Source organism: Cibotium barometz, chromosome 38 (assembly GCF_041138505.1).
Source record: "Cibotium barometz isolate CiBa-2024 chromosome 38, ASM4113850v1, whole genome shotgun sequence".
NCBI lineage: Eukaryota > Viridiplantae > Streptophyta > Polypodiopsida > Cyatheales > Cibotiaceae > Cibotium > Cibotium barometz.
Window position 1 is genome coordinate 39,046,695 of NC_141083.1, and position 18,342 is coordinate 39,065,036.

At 42.3% G+C, this 18,342-nt stretch overlaps 1 protein-coding gene across 1 annotated transcript; it reads left to right on the forward strand.

Moving 5' to 3' along the window:
- Positions 1 to 98: 98 nt before the first annotated feature.
- LOC147616686 (uncharacterized) lies at positions 99 to 3,857 on the forward strand. Its single transcript, XM_086777182.1, has 2 exons — positions 99 to 1,199; positions 3,777 to 3,857. Exons 1-2 carry the CDS (start codon positions 99 to 101, stop codon positions 3,855 to 3,857), a joined length of 1,182 nt encoding a protein of 393 aa, XP_086633308.1.
- The last annotated feature ends 14,485 nt before the right edge of the window (positions 3,858 to 18,342 follow it).

Below are 18,342 nucleotides of genomic sequence, written 5' to 3' on the forward strand. Positions count from 1 at the left end.
AAGATGCATTTGGTGTTTTCTTTCTCATTTCATATTTTTATTTTTGATAGAGATTTCTAGAATACATTGGAGAAAAGTGTGCATCACGTGATTGTCATATGATAGTGAGCACACAAGAGATATTTGATGGTTGGATTACCATCATGAAGAGATACTCAAAGGGGGAGCTTTCATCTCAAGAGGATACCACCACAAAGAAGGGAAGGCAGCCTTCTCCTGCAACTTTTCGTTGCCTTATGGGTCTAAAGGATGGGGACATCCTCACATTACAAAAGGAAGTTAATGATGGACACATCGTCTTTCTTAGAAACAAATGGGACAAAGAGGATGTTGTTGACATGGAGACAAGGGCAAAGCAAATCAAGCAAGATAGGGTGCTCCATGAGGAGCTAGTTTCTCTCTTCAATGCCTCAACTCATGCTAGCAATAGTATGATGAAGAGTTGGGAAGATCTTGTTGCTGAATACAACATCACCAACGATGTATACACAAAGATTTTAGGTGTTTGCAGTGATTGGGTGTCAAAAAAGCTCACACGTGGGGCTGATGCAGGACCATTGCCAAATGGTGCAAAAGACATTGTGAACTTTCTTATTGTGAAGAAGCAAGATCCTCTTCATTCTTCTACTACCTTACCTTGGCAAGTATATATTGTGGGGTGCAACCTTGAGGCATTCGATCTTATATACAATGTGTATAAAGATCCTATTACCATTGGTGTGGTTGTCCTAGAAGCGGCACATGGAGTTGGGGGCATGACATGGGATTCTATCATGTTTGGAAAGGTGGTCTTCACATTGTTAAAAATGACATGTGAGCCTAAACAATTCATTTTGTTGTCATTTCTCAACCGCAAACAAATGGCAGCTATGGAGGAGGCCCTTGAGAATCTTTCATGCAAGTACCATATGCAAGTTGGAAGTGTTGACTTCCTACCAATGGCCAAGAGTCTTGCTTTTGGGGCCATGGATTCATTTGTTGTGTTGACACTTGTGACCATGGAGAAAAGCTTCATCAATCTAGATCGATATGTTGGAAATTCCAACAAGCCATGCATTTTGGATAATGAATCCATTGAAGCCATTGACAAAGAAGGAAAGGATGGAGAGCTTGAAGAAGAACAAACTATTGCAAAGGCCATATTTAGAAAGAAAAAGAAGGTCATCAAGGCTACAATCAAGGCATTCAAGAAAAAGAAGGTCATCAAGGCTACAATCAAGGCATTCAATGATGCACATGAGGTTGTATGTGATATATTCTCATGTGGTGTTGCATCAACGCTCGCATTGGAACATCACATGAAGACTATTGCAGTGGTGTGCAATAGTCAAGAGCAAAGAGAGATTGAAGCAGCATGTTGGAGAGCCCATGAGAGCGCCAACCCACCTACAAGTGCTCAAGAGGTTCCTCCCATTGGTGCTCTAGCTCTTGACCTACCGCCGGAGGGTGTGGATGAATCAAGCCAAGACATAGCAAATATTATTATGAAAGAGAGGTTGAAGGCTACTTCAGGTGTTTGAACCTCTCTATCTCTAACTTTTGTCAATGAGAACACTATGGTGTAAGGTTGAACTTGTGTTTTGGAGGATGATTTCATGACATAACATTTCCTACATATTTTCTCATTTTGTGGTGCTATCTAAAGCAAGCCTTACAAGCCTATTTCTCTCAGTTTTGTGTTTATTGTTTAAGAGTCCTTATTTCTAGAAATATTTTCATCATATTGTACCTAAAATTGGTTGCAAAAAGTTTGTGCTTCTGTATTAAAATACAAGTATGAAGTACATGATAATGTTGGAAGAAATATTTTCTTGTATGGTATAGCTAGAATGCTTCAATCAATTGCTATTACATTACTTTGATCCAAATGTTGGTATTGGTTTTCTCTAAAGTTTTGTGTCCTTCAATATTTTGCCATGTGGTCAAATATATTAGAAGAAAATATTTTGTGTCATACAACTACATTGAGTTTTTCAATTTCAATTGCAGTGCTTTGATTGAAACATTGGTATGACTTGTATTATCAAAGGTGTCAATGTGGTGTCTATTGATATTAGGCCACATGATCTAATATTTTTTCTCTTGAAATATGTTTTTCTAAGTATGCTCAACATGCATGTCCTACATGCACATCAATGTGGAATATTGTAGCATGTGTGTATGGAAAAATATTCTAAAATGTTCATTGCAACTATATACATTGTTGTATCTTAATTCAATAGTCATATAATATTATTTTTTGAGATTTTTTTGCCAGATGGTCAAAAATATATTTTGATGAAATATCTACCATCCATGCATACTATTTGCATATTAAATTTAATGTCTTATACAATGTATATATGGAATAGTACAATAAACTTAGCCCTATTGAACTATATATAATGTTTTTATCTTAGCTTACTAGCTCTAAAATGAAAAAAAAAACTTGTAAGAGACTAGATGTCTATTTTGTTCTTAACCTTTGTGTTGTATGATAGAATGATTCAAATTTGACTAAGAATAGTCTATTTGCATATTTGGCAGATTTGAGCAGAGCAAACAAAGTAAGTGATGTGGCCTTGGCGAAAAGTGCTACCAAACTATATTTTTTTCATGATTTGGGGACAGGAGAAATGCCATACGCATCCACTCAAGATCATCTATCGGCCAGACAAGATGGGGGTGGAGGCAATGTTCAAGCCCCTTCAGTATGTGTGGAATGAATATGGCAATGTTTGTGAACATAGCAAGACTATTTTGATAGATGATAGTCCCTACAAGGGGTGTCCTAACCCTCTTGAGAACTGCATCTATCCACAGACATTTGATGTTAACCAAGGAGACTCAATCTTGATTGAGGAACTTCTACCCTACTTGACTCGCTTAAGTGGATCCCATGATGCACGTGAAGTCATAAAATTTGATCGATATGGACTTGAGCCAGTTCAATATGGACATGAGTTGTACACACAATTCAAGGTTGTGATTGACACATGGCTTAAAGGAGATGATAATGCTATGTCATCTTCATCATCAGTACAACCCAAGAACATCCATCGTGGAGATGGAATATATATGAAACAATCTTCAATCACTTCTTGCTTGAAGAGATCATCAATTGTACAAGGATCATCATCAAGAGTCTCAATTCATCCAACCCATCCATTGGGTGTCTCACAAGTATCGAGGTTAAAGCGGATTCCTTTGGTTTCTACTCTAAAGGATATGGAAGCAATGCAACTTGCTCATCAGCTAGGATATAAGGATGACTACATAAATGGTCGTGTAGCTAGACACTTCATAAAAAACCTTCAAAAATTATACTTTCCACGAAAATGATGTGACACAAAAATAATACACTCTTTTCTACAACTTGTACCTTGGTGTTTATAAATGCGTTCAACATCAGAGAGACTAGCTCAAGATTTCTAGATTGTGATTTCATGGAAGAATTCATTGTATTATATACAAGCTCCTCAATGAAGAATGATATTCTAAATGTAATTTGATGGAGAAAATGTGTTTTTATGAAAAGGTATACTAATTGTGCTTTGATATTAAATGAATGCGTGCATGAATGCAAAATATACTAGAAAAGTTTAAATCCCAAATTAGTCTCGGTATTGTTGTTTTGAATTTTATTTTCAAGTATATTGTTGAAGTTATATTGGAAGAAGCAATTTCTTGTATGGTAGCTAGAATGCTTGAATCAATTCCAATTGCATTACTTTGATCCAAATATTTGTCTAAAGTGTTGGATCTTTTGATGTTTTACCACATGGTCAAATATATAGGAAGAATTTTTTTTTGTATCATATAGCTACAATGCTTTTGCCAATTGCAATTGCACTGCTTTGATTGAAATATTAGTATGACTTATATTATCAAAGGTATCAAGTTGGTGTCTATTGATATTTGGCCACATGGTCGAATATTTTTCCTCTTAAAATATGTTTTTCTAAGTATGATATACACATATGTCTTGTATGCATATTAATGTGGGAAGTGTTGTAGCATGTGTGTATGGAAATATATTCTAAAATGTTCATTGCAACTATATGCATTGTTGCTTCTTAATTCAATAGTCCTATAATATTGTCTTTTGTAATCTTTGGCCACACGGTCAAAAATATACTTTTATGAAGTATCTTGTGGTCATGTAGCTAGACACTTCATTAAAAAACTTTAGAATTTTACCTTCCGCAAAAATGATGTGACAAGGCAACAATACATTCATGTCTCTAACTTATACCTTGGTGTTTATAATTGGAGACTAGCTCAAGGTTTTTGGGTTGTGATTTCATAGAAGACTTGATTGTTTTGTAAACAAGATCATTGTGGAAGAGTGATATTCTAACTATATTTTGATGGAGAGAACAGGCTTTGATGAAAAAATATACCAACTGTGCTTTGATATTAAATGACTGCAATATGAATGCAAAGTATACTAGATATATTAAATCTTAAATTAGTCTCATTATTGTTGTTTTGATTTTTATTTTCAAGGGTAACGTAGATATCCTTTTTCCAACTTAGAAACATTTAGCACAAATATAGACAAAAAGAATATAGTGTGCTTTGATCTCAAATAATTCTAAGTAATATTTTTTGGGATTTTCTTTTCGAGACTATTAACCACACATACATATTCTTTCCAACTTACTAGAAAGAGCTAACCAGAATTATAACCATACTATTATATTGTATGGCAACTATGCATATGTATGTTAACCCATGGCGGACGCACTATGTTTTACATCATTAATTTAAATATTCTGAGTCATGGGCCGGGCTTGTCGGCACCATATGTTAAGGATAAAGAGATTGGGTGATCGCCGATGAGAGGCGCACCTTGGATATCAGTAGGATAAGGGTTAGGGTCGGCCGGCCATGTATGGGCGCCCAAGTGTGAACGGCCAAGTCACCTATAAGAGTCAAATGTAACCCTAAAATCCTCATTCTCATGTGTTGTGAATACAAGAGTGCTCTTGCCTTATCTCTTTGGTTTCCTTCTCCTGCGTGTGAGAGAGAGAGAGAGAGAGAGAGTGAGAGAGCGATCGAGCACTGTGTAGCGGCACGGCGGCGGAGAGGCGGTAGAGCGGCGACGACGGCTCCTCCTTCACGGCTGCGACGCGGGAATCCTTCAAGGCAGCAGTTAAGCGGTGAGTGACACACCCTTTGGCATTCTGTTTGAGCTTCCTTCCCTGGTTGTATGCTTGCAGCCATTCGTGGCTCGCATACGGTGTCCGGCAAGTCCCCAGCTACGACCTGTGCGGCAAAAGCGCACATTTTTGGCGCCGCTGCCGGGGAGTTGCCCTGCACCAAGCTCCAGTTTGCAGCTCGGCTGCTGCGTGAAGTTTAATCTACACTGTAGGAAAGGCGTCTGTGTTGCTGTTGAGGTGTTTCTGTGGTTTTCAATCTCTGTTTCTGCAATTTGTCTTCTGTATTCCTGTTTCTTTTGTTATATTTTCGCTCCGCGTGTGGGCGTACGTTTTGTTATCTGGTTTCTGCGTGTGAGAGGGATTTCTGAATCCCCAGATCTGTGCTGTGTGTGCGAACTGCACCGCGGCCAAGGCTGAACCCTAAGGAAACCCTAGGAAACTTATCTCACAAAAAAAAAACAGAAAATAAAAAAGAAAAAAATTATAAAAAATAAAAAAGAAAAAAATTAAATTTTATTTTCAAAGAAAGAACCAAACATGTGGAGAGGAAAGATTTTCTAATTGGAGAAAAAAAATTTGAAAAGAAAGAACCCCAAACGACCCACGCCCCGGCCCCGGCCCCGGTCTCGGTCTTTTGATATATATATATAGGAGAGTGAGCCTCCATAGCTTTCTCTCAAGTGAGAGCTTATGGGAAGTCATGCCCTATATGTAGCCCACTCCCCAAGGAGTAAAGTGAGCATGTGGGATAAAGCCCTCACCCTTTCCTCCACAAGCAAATAGGCTTTTGCCCCTTCCCCCAAAGGAAACGGACTATTTTGAGAACTACAGGAGCTCTAGATAGGCGAACACGGTGCTGTAAAGCACACTACGACCCTTTAAACGATACGCTCGTTTCGAGCTATCACACGCCCTAGTCCAAGTTCGTAAGTAAGGGGGTCAAAAACGAGTTAAAAACAATCTAAAAACAAGTAAAAACGAGGTGCAAAATACCCAAGAAACCACTTGTGTGGGCTTCAAGGGTAGTTACCAACGCACGTAGGGTACCCACGTCACATGCATCTACGTTCTGGTCGGGTACTAGAGCCTGAGCCACTAGAAAGCGTTTCAGTCTACGCAGGCTCACACCATCCCTCCACGTTGGCATCTTGGCCTTCGGCTGGAACCCAAGGGAGTGCAACCCAAGATCCACGAATAGTGGATAGTGACTCGTCCTCTGACTCAGAAGCCATGGAAGGATACCCTACCAAGAACCCTGAGGAGACAAGCCAAAACATGCCAGTGTGGGCCCCACAACCCGGATCTAGCATGTTTAGTCGTCTAATAGAGACCTTTAGTAGAGCTACACGCTCTGAGCATGCGACAAGCAAAGTAAATGAAGAAGGAGGGGTAGTAGATTCACCATTCACATCTTATGTAGACCCTACCCTCCCAAAGAGTGTCCATGTGGATATTCTACCCACTTCGTTTAATGAGGGCCCTACTGAGCTACCAACTTCCGATGCTCTTCCTAAAGTAGAGGTCCCTAGAAGCCAATCCATAAGAAGTGACATTGCGTCCACTTCAAGAGAACCGTTTGGCACACCAAGTCTAGATGGGATATTTCTCAATGAAAATTGGGAATATGATCTACACACAGAGACTCTAACCGACCTATACACAGGCTACACATACCATGTAGGTTGGTTAGAAGTCCTACGATCTACATCTAGCGCCACTAATCTAGAGGAGCAACAACACATGATATGTGATGTTATTCATAGAATTATCCAAATTGAGAGGCAAAATAGGGGAGTGGACCTAGTTTCCACTGGCCCTATGAGGTTTTTGGATACGAGCAAGGCCAAACAACCAACCCTATCACAATTGGAGACTCCCTCGGTGAGTCCCATAGACCCTTCATATGTTGTTTCGCCTGGAGTCTCAATGCAGGTTGAGCCCACGAGCAGTAACTTTAGTTTTCCAACCTTGGCTCAACTTTCCATTAAGGAATCCACAATGCCTACCCCAATGATGAGCATGACAGAAAGCGCACCTGTTACCACTGTAGTTAGTACAACACCACTACCTAGTGGAACAGTACCTACAACAGTGCGTGCCGGTGCCTATCAACCATATGTACCTATCGCTACTCATGCTCATGTAGCTCCTACGCCTCTTAGTATGCCAACGGCGTATGCTCCACGACCACCTTATCATAACCATTATCCAAGGGGAGCTAGGCCTAGCCACATATCATATCCTACGTCATTTGCCAACCTACTCAGACCAACGCCAACTCCTATCAGCCAGGCTATCCCAGAAGTGCCTCCACCAACTATGCCTGCTCACCTAGGTGATCTCGCAGCGTTTGCTCAGACGATCGGACGATCTATTGCGGAAAACATGCGGGGTATGCCTGAGAGAGAACCTAGAAGCAAGGCAGTACAAGTGGCTAAGCTCACTCAAAACTTCAGTGGTAACGAGGATGTTAGGAAGCACATTGAAGTCTTTGAACACGTGTGTGATTCCTTGGAAGAGCACAATGAGTTGCATAAGTGTAAAGCCTTAGGCTTAACCTTGAGTGGGAAGGCCGGAGATTGGTATCGAACCTTAAGGGTTGAAGAGCGCACTCACTACCCCACTCTCAAGAGATTGTTCTTGAGAGAATACATACGTGAGGGTGTGCTTTGGGGGGTAGCATCTCAACTCCAAAAGGCTGAACGCGAGGAAGGGGAGTCAGTGAGAGACTTTATAAGTCGATTGAAGCATCTAAATTCTCGCTGCACTCCTGATGAACGCTTCAATAACAACCAACTCCTCGATAGATTTATCCGAGGATTGCGCCACGAGGACATTTACAATGGCCTAGTCATTAGAGGTCTTACAACGTGGGAAGCAGTCACTGCCAATGCAATCCAGTTAGAAGACAACCTGATGATTGCAGGTAAAAAGGTGTCTTCAGAAACAAAATCCGTTAGTTCGCAAGTATCTGGGCACGAGCCAATGACGGTAAAACCAATTGCCAAGGAGCCCAAGATATCTGAAATGTCTGTGACCGACCTTACTAAGGCTCTCCAAGAATACTTCAGGGGTAATCGAGCTCCTCAGAATAGCCATATGTACCCAAGGAGAGAGCAACAATGGTGTTCGGTGTGCTTAGGACCACATAGCACGAGTGAATGTCCCACATTCAGAGTCAAATTCAATGGGAATTGCAATGCATGTGGTAAGTATGGCCATCAATCTAAAGATTGCCTAACACTTAAGCGAATGTTGGCAAACCAGGCACCACTAGCTTGGTCAAACACACCTCAAGTACCCGCGCTAATGCCTGCACAACCTATCGAGCAACCGTCACAGCACATAGTTCCAAGGAATCCGAATGTAGTCCAGTCTGTGCCGTTACCACCGCCAGTGCTAGGACCACAACCTCCACATCCAAGGATTACCCCAATAAACCAGATGGGTTGTGAGTCACATAGTGCATGTGGGGATTATGAAGAGGAGATAGACCCTACTGCTCCATACGGGATTGATACGTTTGAAATGATTCCCCAGTACTACATGGAGGATCATTTCGGGCAAGTTAAGCCTGTATATCAAGCGGCTGCTCTCGCCACAAGAGGGCAAAACCTTAATACCTTGGCGAGGAGACCACCTCTTCAATGCTATGAGTGTGGTGGACCGCATCGTGTAGCGGAGTGCCCTAATAGGCTACAGAAGATCGCTACTCAAATGCAACCAAATCAAGGGAGCACATCGGGAATGCCGGTACTTACATGTAATCGTTGTGGCATAGATCATTTGATCGCTCAATGTCCACATAATCCTAATGCACCCAAGATTACGCCATTGAATTTGGTTGAGGTCACCAACCAAGCACGAGGAACCACACCCGTTGTACCCGCGAATGTAGTTACACGGTCAATGCTTCAAAATCAAAACTACATTCTTGAAGAGAGGGATACTGCATCAATCGCTCAGGCAAAGAAAAAGAAAACACGGCGGAAGAGATCGCTTAATGCCACGAGCTCCAAGCCTAGTTCAAAGACTAACATAGGGACAGGAGACGACCCCGTGTATATGAATGATCCTGAAGACGATTCTGATTCAATAGAAACCATGGGGACCAAAGCCACTACCTTAAGGGAGGAACCCACACGGGAGATCAATGAAGGAGAATCAAGCGAGTACATAAATAAGGGGAAACAGAAGGAAACTTCCTCGGCCCCACAACCAAGTCAGTTAATGCCCTTTCGACCACCCAAACTGACTGAGACTCCCCAAGACAAGCCACGTGGGCCAAAAACCCTCAAGAAAAAGATTGGAACTTACCCAAACCCAGTTGAGGAGATTGAACAAGTACAACACTTAAGGGGTTTGGTGGAAGAAACACAAAGAGAACTAGAGCCAAACCCGAGAAAAGTCAAAATTTCAGACACAGTGTTTCCTACGCAAGTTCAGCCTCACCGGAACCATAAACCGTTAGCTATACCGAGTATCATTCGGGAAGAAAGTGAGGATAGGACATCCGGAAGTGGGCAAACACCCTTCTTGCTGGAAAGAATGTTTAGTGAGGGAATGCCTGACCCCATCGAAGAGGAAGTGATTCCATCTTCACCAGTCCCTAGTCAAGGGGCGATGTCTCGAAAAGTACCATTGAATGTGTCCAAGCTAATGGATTTCATGTCCTCTGAGATCAGAACCACGATCATATCCAAATTATACGGAGATCCTGAGCTATTCTTAGCTCTTCGGGCATTTCTCAATGGAGAACTAAAGGCGGGGTTACCACAATTTGCAAATATGGATAGACCCGACACGCTTCAAGATGAAGGGGAGCATTGGGATCTACAACCCAACTTTGATGAAGATTCGGTCGTTGAAATACCTGTGAACAAGTTGGGACAGTACTTTGAAGGTGACGAATCTAATGCAACCCTCCCCATTACTACCAAGGGATTAACTCTAAAGGGAATCCTTGATGGTGGTGCTGGAGTGAGCATTGTGACTAAAAACTGTTAGGAATCTATGGGGAGACCTCACCTCGAAGTCACAAACATAGTGGTTAAGATGGCAAACGGAACTATTGCTAAATCTATTGGAATGTTAAGGGACCTTAAGATCAAGGTCCTGGGATACAAGGTAAAACATACCTTCATTGTAATGGATTTCTCCAAGCATCCTATGTCATATCAAATGATCTTAGGACGTCCTTTCATGAGGGAAGCACAAATGGTGCATGACTGGTCGAAAAACCATGTCTACCTACAATTCCAGGACTCTGTCATTCGAGTTGATCTTGAGAATGGTCGTGCACATCCTTTAGGAAGCAAGGTTATCATTGATAATCGATCGGATACCACTATTCACTCCGCCCCATTAAGGTATTGCTATACATGCAAAAAAGAGACTGATGATGGGAAAGATTCTCCTTATATGGATGTCCTACCGGGTATGACTGAGTCGGATAACGTGGATTGGGTACACCTAGCGGCAACCATAGACACATGGAGAAATAGAGGCACAAGTTGGGTAACACCTGAGGGGCAAGATATGCCACCGTTAGTGCCAATAAACATGATAGGTGTTATGCACTTGACTCCTGATGGCGAGAACGTGGCAAACTCCACCGACACTGAAAGTAGCGAAGACTCTGACCAATGCAACTCTGAGTATGAATCTCAAGAAGAAACTGACCCTGAGCCTGATGGGGAAAATGAATCAAATATTCACCCAAAGGTGGAAGCAAGGTGCTCAAGGCCTAGGATAGTGACCTCTTGCAGTTCATCCGAAAGTGAAGATCGACCAAGTGAGTTCGAATCTGATAGAAACAAAAATCAAAAACTTGGTAAGAAGAAAACGAGACATAAGCGCCAACGCTATCGAGCTAATGTACGAACTGCAATAAACAAGGAGCGATCCACTGCAGAATGGCTTAGTTATGTAGGAGCCATTGATGCTCACCGGAAGATAGCGGATAATTGGGGACAATACCTCCAAAGTGTCATGTGGTGTATTCTGAAACCTCATGACGTCGCCCAATTAGAAATCGAAGAGAAGCCAAAACTAAGTCGTACTGCAAGAAGGCGGCAAAACCAAGAGTTGGCTCAACAACAAAAGGAGGCGGAATTAAAAGAAAAAAACCGGGCACAACAAGAACCAGTAGACTTACATCCCGCACCCGAGCATTTCAAATCATTCACCACAGGGGAACGTAAAGTAGTCTACACAAAAGCCCAACGAACGCCTACCAATGGGAGTAGCGGTGTCTACGATGGCCCTGCGGTAGTCAAGGAGATAGACTTAGCAGATCCGGGTGAGGAGTCTAAACCAGTTTTTATTGCTCAAGACCTCACCAAGGCGGAAGAAGCTGCACTTATGAAGCTTCTTAAGGAATTCAAGGACATATTTGCCTGGACATATCATGATATGAAGGGTGTCCCACCCTCGGTGGTGCAACACACGATTCCAATGATTAGCACTGCTAAACCAGTCCAGCAACGTCCCTACCCAATGAATCCTAAGTACGCAAAGATTGTACAAGAGGAAATTGAAAAGCTGGTAAAATGTGGATTCATATACCCAATTGAGCACTCAGAATGGGTTTCTCCGATAGTCATCGTGCCAAAGAAGAATGGGAAACTCAGAGTGTGCGTTGATCTCAAAAAGGTTAATGCAGCCACCAGAAGGGATCATTACCCCTTGCCATATTCTGAACATGTGCTTGAAAGAGTGGCAGGCAAGGAGGCATATAGCTTTTTAGATGGGTACTCGGGTTACAATCAGATCACAATTGCAGTCGAGGACCAAGCTAAAACAGCATTTATCACGGAGTTTGGAGTGTTTGCCTTTCGCGTCATGGCTTTTGGCTTGACCAATGCACCTGCAACATTCCAACGATTGATAAACACGGCCTTTAAGGAATATCTAAGGGACTTCTGTGAAGCTTTCTTAGATGATCTTTGTGTTCATTCCTCTTGGGATGAGCACTTGATGTGTTTACGAAAAATATTTGAAAGGTGTAGATTATATCGCATCTCATTGAATCCTTTCAAATGCCAATTCTGGGTTAAACACGGAGTTATCTTAGGGCATATAGTGTCCAAAAATGGGATTTCCACAGACGAGAGTAAAATCAAGGTCATTCTGGAACTGCCACCACCCACCAACTACAAGGGAGTCCAACGCTTTATGGGCCACGTTGGTTATTATCGAAGGTTTATTCTCTTCTTCGCCGAGATAGCTCGACCATTGTATAAGCTTCTCATCGAGTTTATTTGGACCTAAGAATGTGACCGTGCCTATGAGCTATTAAAGAAGGCCTTGGCGAGTGCTCCAATCTTGAGAATGCCTAACTGGGATTTACTCTTCCATGTGCATATTGATGCATCAAACTTTGCTATTGGGTGTGTGTTAACTCAACCTGGAGAACATAAGCTAGACTACCCCATTAGCTTTGCCAGTCGCCAGTTGAACGATGCTGAGATGAACTACACCACTACGGAGCGAGAAGGGTTGGCAATGATATATGCAGTAAGGAAATTTCGTTATTACCTCCTTGCCACCAAGTTTGTTTTCTATGTGGATCATCAAGCATTGTTGTATCTGGTAAACAAACCATGCTCCACAGGAAGAATCACACGATGGCTATTGATTCTTCTTGAGTTTGATTTCACTGTTGTTGTGAGACCTGGCAAAAAACATATTATGGCTGATCATTTGTCTCGCATACCTGACACTTCCCTGTTCATGGTGGAGACAATGCCTGAATGGAGTGAGAAGATTGTTAACTTTTTGGTTAATGGCTTTCCACCCAAGGAGCTTCGTAAAGATCTAGCTCGGAAGCTGATCAAAGAATGCGAACCCTATTGCCTGATAGCCGGGACTCTTTATAAAAGAGGAAAGGATGACGTTCTTAGGCGTTGTGCCCGAGAGGATGAGTATCTATACATTTTGCAAGAGGCACATATGGGCGTAGCCGGTGGTCACTTCTCAGGAGACTTAACTGCGCGAAAGATCTTACAATCAGGGTATTGGTGGCCCACTATGTTCCAAGATGCATCACTCTTTGTGAAGGGTTGCGATGAATGCCAACGATATAAGAAACCCCAGAGGAAAGATCAGATGCCCCTACATCCAATCAAAGTAAACCAACCATTTGAAAAGTGGGGTTTAGACTTTGTAGGTCCAATTAGCCCAGCGGCCCGAAACACACAATCTCGCTATATTATTGTGGCCACTGACTATATGACCAAATGGGCTGAAGCGAAAGCGACACGTAAGGCAGATGCGAGGACAACAGCCAAGTTCCTCTTTGAAAATATAATCACACGCTTCGGTTGTCCTTTTGAACTTGTGAGCGACAATGGTACGCATTTTATAAATGAAGTGATTAAGGAGCTCACAACAAATTTCATGATATCCCATCATAAATCTACTCCTTATTATCCGCAAGCGAATGGCCAAGCCGAGAGTACAAACAAGACATTAATCTCTGTTTTGACAAAGACAGTTGAAGCTCATCGCACGGATTGGGATCTAAAGCTCACGACAGCTTTATGGGCCTATCGTACTGCGTACAAAGTGGCTATTAATTGCACACCATTCAAAATGGTATATGGCCAAGAAGCAGTCATGCCATGGGAATTTGTCATTCCTAGTCTTCGTGTTGCTACTCAAGAGGGTTGGGATGGTAATCCCTTAGTAGAGCGTCTATATATCCTTGAGCGGCTAAACGAAGAAAGACAATTGGCTGTATACAATGCCCTTGTGGAGAAGGATAGAAGGAAAAAATGGTTTGATCGCCATCTAAAGGACAAGGACATCAAGGTTGGGGATAAAGTCTTGATGTATGGAGTGCGGAACGAAAAGAAGAAGCTCAAATATGCTGGTAAGGGACCGTATAGAGTATGTGAAATTACACCGCAAGGTACCATCAGAGTGGAGACTCTCGACGGAGTTGAAACCATTGGATTCCTTAATGGGAGTAAATTCAAAAGATACTATGACCCCCTGAGCCAGGAGGAGTTACACGCAATCCATCAAAAGAAGGCAGCTAAAGAACAGGCTGAGCTTAAAAAGATACAAGCAAGAGTCGAAGCCAAAGAACGTCAACAGCGTGCTAGGAGACAACGAGAAGCCAACTTGGGAATTACGCAAGTATTTTTCGAGGAAGCAGAGGAGGATGCATTGGAATCTGACCCACCTCTAAGATACCCAATTGAGTTACAGAGTCCTTACGGGGAGGTGCTGTATAATGCATTATTGGATACAGGAGCTCAACACAATTTGCTATCATATGGCGTGTGGTGTCAACTCGGAAAACCACCTTTATCCAAGAGTTCTATCCAAGTTCAAGGAATCAACAAGAAGAAAACCCCTGTCTCAGGAATTCTGCACACTCCGGTTGCTTATGACAAGGGAACCATAATTCAAAGCTTTTTGGTTATGCCTGCTGGTACCATGGAAGGGACTGTAATCTTAGGGCGCAAATGGATGATGGCCACCAAGTGCAATATCGATTGGGCAACCAGACAAGTCACAACGCAAGAACCAACACTAGGTCTGACCGCTCAAAATCCCGCACCTAAGTCATCCACTCAAATATTAGATAACGAAAAATCACAAAGTCCAGTGGCAAAACCATCTTCGATTGTTGGCCACCCCTCTAACGCTTCAACGCCAAGAGTGGAAACAGGCAAGGTGGTCCCTAAAGCTTCGCTTACTATGCCAAAGAGTACATACAAATGGGTCCCCAAAGCTTCGTTAACAGCTACTTCCCCTGCTCAATCTCGTTCAGCCACCAAGAAGCCTCGTAAAAGGAAAGTAGCTACCCACCCGAGAAAGGGCAATGTAACATCGCGATGGATCCCTAAAAAATTATTAGTAGCCCAAGGGTACTACGAGGGGAATGACCAGATTTGGGTCCCTAAACATAAGGTGAATCCCTCTACATCACCTATAAAACCTTGCAAACCAATTGTTGCCACCCCAATGACAATTCAAGACCGTGGTAAGGGAAAGGTAACAGAGTGCTCCGCACCACTTCCAGAGTTAGTTTGGATTCCCAAACGATATCGATCATTACCACCTAGCTCAGGAAGGGGGGAGCCACATGAAGCTTCTAGCTCCTCATGCCAGGCACACAATCATATAGAAGTTTCTACATGCTCTACACCTACTCTTGTCAACATCCAACAAAAAACCGATGAGTCCACGTCTCCCCTTGTAATAGCATCGTCGGAAACCATTTCCTCCATTCGTCAATGGGAGCGTACACTACCATCTCTACAATTGGATGTGGCCACAAGGGTCATAAAAAGCTATCTGCCCACATCACAACCTATGACCCGCTGGACAAATTGGTTCCAAGAGGCTGCAACATCATTGCAAATAATATGATCTACCCAAGGAAAGGGGGAGCATGTACTCATGCTCGACATTCTAATGCTTCCTCCTTAACCTTCTCCCCTGACCATGTAATTGCCAAATTCAAGGGGATGTATATATATAGCTTCATACATTTTTAAAAATAAAAAAAAACAAAAACAAAGAAAAGAAAAACAAAAAATAGTAAAAAGAGCAAGAGCACAAAAAGAGGATAAATATCTGTATACAATCAAGAACTAGATTGACCTGTCTCACAAACCTACTGATGCTATATCTGTGTTTGCAGATATGGCAGATGCACGATCATCATACACTTCATCCACTCCTACCTTTGGTGAGAGGTATCATCTGTACCTTTCTCAGATATTCCACATGTGCTATCCTGTAATTGAAACTGAATGGGATCATATAGATGTACTAGCCAATGAGGAAAATGTTGAGGAATTAGAATGGCTAATTCGCCTATTGACCATGACTGACCCCTACTCCGTAGAGGACATATCCCCGATAGCCCAATGCTTTCCTTTTCCACAAGACGACTATCCTCGCATGGTTACATTCTTGATGAGTCTATGTGGATGGGAAAATGAAAAGGAAATATCTGACAATGATGAATGGACGGATGAAACTCATGGCACTACTGAGGTTGATTTTATTTATTTGGATGATGCGGATAGAGGCTTAGCCTTAGGGCTAGAGCCAGGACTCTACAACATCCTCTTACCGTATCCTCAGTAGTAGTGTGGTGACTGGTAGGTAGGTTAGTGTTTTCAAGTTTTTTCTAGTTTAGATTCCTTAAACGAGTCTTGAAATTTTCCACACTGATGTGCCTCTCGAGGTATAGTGCTTGTTAGTTGATTGTACAGGTTAAAAGGTTTGAGGTGGGTTCGCTTTCAAGTCCTGAGACTGCCGCAACGTTCATCAAAATATATCTACATCAAATTGCAAGCTGTCTCGTCAAATCAAGGAGATCTCCAATAACAGGTGTAATTCTTCCATACCCACTCTCTTTCGTTTTTACTGTTCAATTAATTTCATAAACTATAAGGCATGACCACATGGAAATTGTCAATGTACTACTTAGTTTTTGAAGTTGCTTGCATGCTAGTGTAAATCATTAATGAGCTTAACTTTATTGGAAATATTCCTAGGCAGCATGACGTCTTTAGTTAACCTTGGAATACGATTGTCTTAGGTCTAAGGTCAAACCATCTTAATGTTTGAACACCTGGCTGTGTGTGTGTTGACCTCTAGGACATAGCTTTTACCCCTTGTCGAAAGGATGTAAGAACACATTTTAGTTCAGGAGCGAAGATCAAAAGAAACTTTATTAAAAAAAAAAAAAACAAGCCTACAATAAATGGCAATACAAGTCTATGATGTGCTTTAATGTTGGCCTATCGCCTTATTGATACTTGGTAGGCGAGGAGTATTCTACTCCAGACCGATGCCTTGGTTGGTAGGGGGTAGCCTTGCCTAAAGTGAGCTAATAGATTCCTGGATAATGCCTTGTGTTAAACATGGTACCAGGATCGATGTTCGTTTTGCCTTAGGAAGGTCGCCATTGTGTATAAAAATTGTCACGTGCGTGAAGAAATAAAGGCAAAAGACTCCTGTAACTCTAATGTTTCTTGTGTCCCTAGGCTCGTGGTATAAACTTGTTCTTAGAGTAAACACAGTGTGGTCATCTGTTTATTTATTAAGCTTGGTTCTTTTCCTTGACTTAGGCCAGTTATAAACCTTGATTAACCTTTGACACCTTGCTAACTCTTGATTTACTTTCAATAATTTTAAACTCCTGTTAATTTACTACACTAGCTCATTCATGTAACCCTTAAACTAAGTTCTCATCATCCATTGTGGTCTAGCATGCTTGAATTTCTACAATTTATATCTTTTGAATTCTAGCATACTTTCACTCTACTTCCCTATTTTGCAGACGGTCTACCACAACAACCCTCTCGAGCTTACCATACCATAGCTTCCGAGGACGGAATCTACATCAGGAAGGGGGGCATGTTAACCCATGGCGGACGCACTATGTTTTACATCATTAATTTAAATATTCTAAGTCATGGGCCGGGCTTGTCGGCACCATATGTTAAGGATAAAGGGATTGGGTGATCGCCGATGAGAGGCGCACCTTGGATATCAGTAGGATAAGGGTTAGGGTCGGCCGGCCATGTATGGGCGCCCAAGTGTGAATGGCCAAGTCACCTATAAGAGTCAAATGTAACCCTAAAATCCTCATTCTCATGTGTTGTGAATACAAGAGTGTTCTTGCCTTATCTCTTTGGTTTCCTTCTCCTGCGTGTGTGAGAGAGAGAGAGAGAGAGTGAGAGAGCGATCGAGCACTGTGTAGCGGCACGGCGGCGGAGAGGCGGTAGAGCGGCGACGGCGGCTCCTCCTTCACGGCTGCGACGCGGGAATCCTTCAAGGCAGCAGTTAAGCGGTGAGTGACACACCCTTTGGCATTCTGTTTGAGCTTCCTTCCCTGGTTGTATGCTTGCAGCCATTCGTGGCTCGCATACGGTGTCCGGCAAGTCCCCAGCTATGACCTGTGCGGCAAAAGCGCACAATGTAGTCAAAGGTCAAGGGTTGGAGAGAGAGAGAGAGAGAGAGAGAGAGAGAGAGAGAGAGAGAGAGAGAGAGAGAGAGAGAATGCATTGACGTCCAAGCATCATGTATTAATATAAAGTGAAGTAAAGAAGAAATTCCTTAGAAAAACACACATACTCTATAGTTTTCTAGTTATTTTTTCAACATTTAATTTGCTTTATTCTCATAGATAAGGTAAACTTTTAGGTTTGGCTATAAAAATACA